At 39.1% G+C, this 3,833-nt stretch overlaps 1 protein-coding gene across 1 annotated transcript in view; it reads left to right on the top strand.

The window, feature by feature from the left end:
- OFCC1 (orofacial cleft 1 candidate 1) overlaps window positions 1-3,833 on the top strand; it is a 513,529-nt gene that overhangs the window by 307,953 nt on the left and 201,743 nt on the right. Inside the window, 1 exon segment of the mRNA XM_011962909.1 lies at window positions 566-652. Within this exon segment, the coding sequence (XP_011818299.1) occupies window positions 566-652 (87 nt within the window).

Raw genomic sequence — 3,833 nt, 5'->3', positions numbered from 1 at the left:
TTCCTTCCTTCCTTCCTTCTTTTCTCCTTCCCTTCCTTCCTTCCTTCTTTTCTCCCTCCCTCTCTCCCTTTCTTTCTCTCTCTCTTTCTTTTCACCTAACTAGCAACATGTACATTCTGCTGTAGTTTTTCATAATTAAGATAGTACTACATGGCCTGTGGAATTCTGGACACAACATCATGATACACTTAGTGAAATATAAGTAAGTAAATATAATCATCAGTGAGTTCTACACATCATTATAATCCAACTACTTCCATTTCATGAGTATATCCTAAAATAGTTTGGCTTAAGTTTTTTATTATTATTCTAAAGTCTACGTTTGATAATTTTCTCATTAACTTTTTAGCAACAGAAAGATAGCATGAACTTGTTTCTTGAATTACCTTTCTGACCTTTTGCAAGATGATAATTACAAAAAAGGGAGGCCTGGAAGACTTGTAAAAAAATTAAGCTTATAAAAGAGCTAAAATGGTCCTTCTTTCCTGGTGTCGATTTCAAAATTAACATTTTGGTTCATGTGCTTCTAATAATCACTGACCCTTACCTCGTATACTTTCCACAGGAAATGAATACGGCAGAAATTACTTTGACCCACTGATGGATGAGGAAATAAACCCAAGGCAGTGTGCGATGGAGGTCAGCAGAGAAGGTGAGCTAGAATTAAGTATGTAATTTTTGTGTCAGAATATTCTTTTCCATTCATGAAAATGAGGTGACAAAGATCACCCATGCAGTTCCATTTAGGTTTTGCAGCTTACAATTTAAATGATAAGTTTTAACCACTAACAACATGATGGGCAGTGAAGGTAATTTTTCATCAAGGACAGTGGGCTGGTCAGATGGAAGAAACAGCGATGTGCTTCCATCTGATGCTACTGTGAGCAGTTTGATGCCATCATAAGGCCCATGTATGTGTCTGAGGAGCATCATCACCTTCAAATGCATCTCTGCTTTTTGAATTTGAAATGAGCATTCTTCAACAAACTGCATCTAGCATGTGAGATTTCCATATCCTGTGATGATTGAAGTTCTTTCCTTGAATTCATGGTACCACCACCTCACTTTTGAGAATTATGAAGGGGAAGTGATATGATAGCAATTTCCTCTTCTATAATCTCGAATACTAGTTGTGGTTGTAAAATAATAATTCAAAATTGCTCCTTAAGTGCATAGTATTGTGCATATTTTATAGTTTACAAAATAGCGTTTTTATAAAGGTTATTGATGCGATATTGACAATGACAAATGTTACTTAGAATCAGCTGCAGTCTAGATCATATCTCACCAGTGGGTGCCAGTTATTGAGTCTGCACTTTTTAATAAAACACTAGGGTATATTCTCACAAAAAGGACTCAAGCATAGTGCAAAGATTATTTTATAAAGTAGCCCTCGATAACCTATTTTTAAATGATGCAGAATCCACAGATATTATCAAAAGACCTATGTGCAAGATAAGACAAGGACTTAGTCTCAGAGTCAGTTTCCACTGGGAGCTCAAAAGCCAGGGTGGATGTGAGGCTGGAAAAGTTCGACCCTCTATATACCCAAACACACTTGGGGAGAAAGAGACAATTCTAGTGATTTCTGGGGAGGGTGTTGGTTGAATCACCATTGAAGTCTGTTTAAATTTCTTAGGAATCACAATATATAGTTATATTTGGTGGAATGTTTGTAATGTAAGGACTCCCTAATTTGGGAAAGGTAACTTAATAAGTTGTGTTCAGTGAATAAGGAATGGTTCTAACTACAGACAGGTAAGTTTTATAAAGTATTGCTGGTCATCTTTTCCCTTCCCTAGTCGGTTACTATTGTCTGACTCCCGCAGCTAACATGGGGTCCCCCGTTTCAGAGCAGGAAGCTCTTTCTGTGTATTTACCTGTAGCCAGATCCGTGCTGGTGTGTGCTGTGGGAGGTGGGGGCTGGTCCTCTTACCAGCTGCGGGTTCCACCTTTCTAATGAGCCTCCTTTCTAATGAGCTCCTTCGCGATTGTTTTTTATTTCCTCCACTTCCTTCTAATTGCCTTCCTACTTTTTCTTCTCTTCTGCTTTCATTTTTCTCTTCATTTCTTCCTCAGCGTTTTTTTCCTCTTCTTTCTGAAGTTCCTTCTTCACTACAAGATACATTTTATATATATTGGAAAGAGATTTTAGATTTTTTTTGAGACAGCGTCTCACTCCCTTTACCCAGGATGGAGTGCAGTGGCATGATCACGGCTTCCTGCTGCCTCAACTTCCTGGCCTCGGGTGATTGTCCCACTTCAGCCTCCTGAGTAGCTGGGGCTACAGATGTGCACCACTACGCCAAGCTAATTTTTTTTTTTTCAAATTCAGATGGAGTTTCACCATGTTGCCCAGGCTGATCTCAAACTCCTGGGTTCAAGCAATCCACCTATCTCGGCCTCTTGAAGCGCAGGGATTACAGGGGATAAGCCACCATACCTGGCCTTTAGAATTCTTTTTCTCTCAAAATAGGTAAGGATTTATGTATCTTCATTTCATCTATCTAGGCTCTTTGTTACACATGCTATGGCTTAGGAACTCATGGTTGAAAAATAGGTTTTCTCCATTCTCCTAGATCTTCTGTAAGTTATGTTTTGTTGCCCTGGAACCCTGTGTATTCACATGATATAAATGAGATGCACTGGGCCAAATGTGACTGGTAAAAGATCAGTCTGCTATATATTTCTACCACCTTCTAGGGTGTTTCCATGAACCAAAGGATCACTCCTAATAGCTAAGCTCTACTCTGTTTGTGGTATCAAGAAAAGAAAATATAATGGAAACTCCATGAGGGAAGGAGTTCTATGCATCTTATTCATTGGATGCTGTATATTCAGCACTTAGTATCTTACACATAATATGTATGTGATACATATTTGTCCAAAACCCAGTGAATAATGTAGAGTCCTGCACTTCCGTATTAACCCATAAACTTCATGTGACCTGATACTAGATCTGCCAAGATTAGTCTGATATTCATCATACAGTAAGCTCCATTTTCTAACATTCCATTATCAAAGATAACAAGTTCACATCGGATATTTGAAAATATAGGCTGGGCGCGGTGGCTTACGTCTGTAATCCCAGCACTTTGGGAGGCCGAGGTGGGCGGATCACATGAGGTCGGGAGATCGAGACCATGCTGGCCAACGTTGTGAAACCTCTTCTCTACTAAAATACACAAAATTAGCCAGGCGTGGTGGCACGTGTCTGTAATCCCAGCTACATGGGAGGCTGAGGCAGGAGAATCGCTTGAACCCGGGTGACGGAGGTTGCAGTGAGCCGAGATCGTGCCACTGCACTCTAGCCTGGTGACAAAGCCAGAATCCATCTCAAAAAAAAAAAAAAAAAAAAAAAATATTTTTGGGGAAAATAAGTAATTGCCCTCTGACAAGGGTGTTTTGTGATGTGCTAACTTTCCCTGGATCATATCTGACTTTCTATAAGCTACTGTCTTGATAAATTGGCTTTAAATTGTCCACTGGCCTGTTTCACTAGTGGAAATCAGTTTTTGTAAGTCCACTTAAAGGGTCTTATTTCCAGAACTATTGTAATATACATATATTAATATATATAAATATATAATCTACTTATATATCATATATTGTCACTTGTAATATATAAGTAATATATAACATAGTAATATAGTAATATTATAACACTTTTTAAAAAGAGGACATATTTGGCTGGATATGGTGGCTTACACCTGTAATCCCAGCACTTTGGGAGGCTGAAGCGGGTGGATCACCTGAGGTCAGGAATTCGAGACCAGCCTGGCCAACATGGTGGAACCCATCTCTACTAAAAATACAAAACGAGCTGGGCGTGG

The sequence above is a fragment of the Colobus angolensis genome, unplaced genomic scaffold, assembly GCF_000951035.1.
Source record: "Colobus angolensis palliatus isolate OR3802 unplaced genomic scaffold, Cang.pa_1.0 Scaffold6, whole genome shotgun sequence".
Classification (NCBI taxonomy): domain Eukaryota; kingdom Metazoa; phylum Chordata; class Mammalia; order Primates; family Cercopithecidae; genus Colobus; species Colobus angolensis.
The sequence above is the reverse complement of the archived record's forward strand: the minus strand, read 5'-3'. Positions and strand labels throughout refer to the sequence as shown.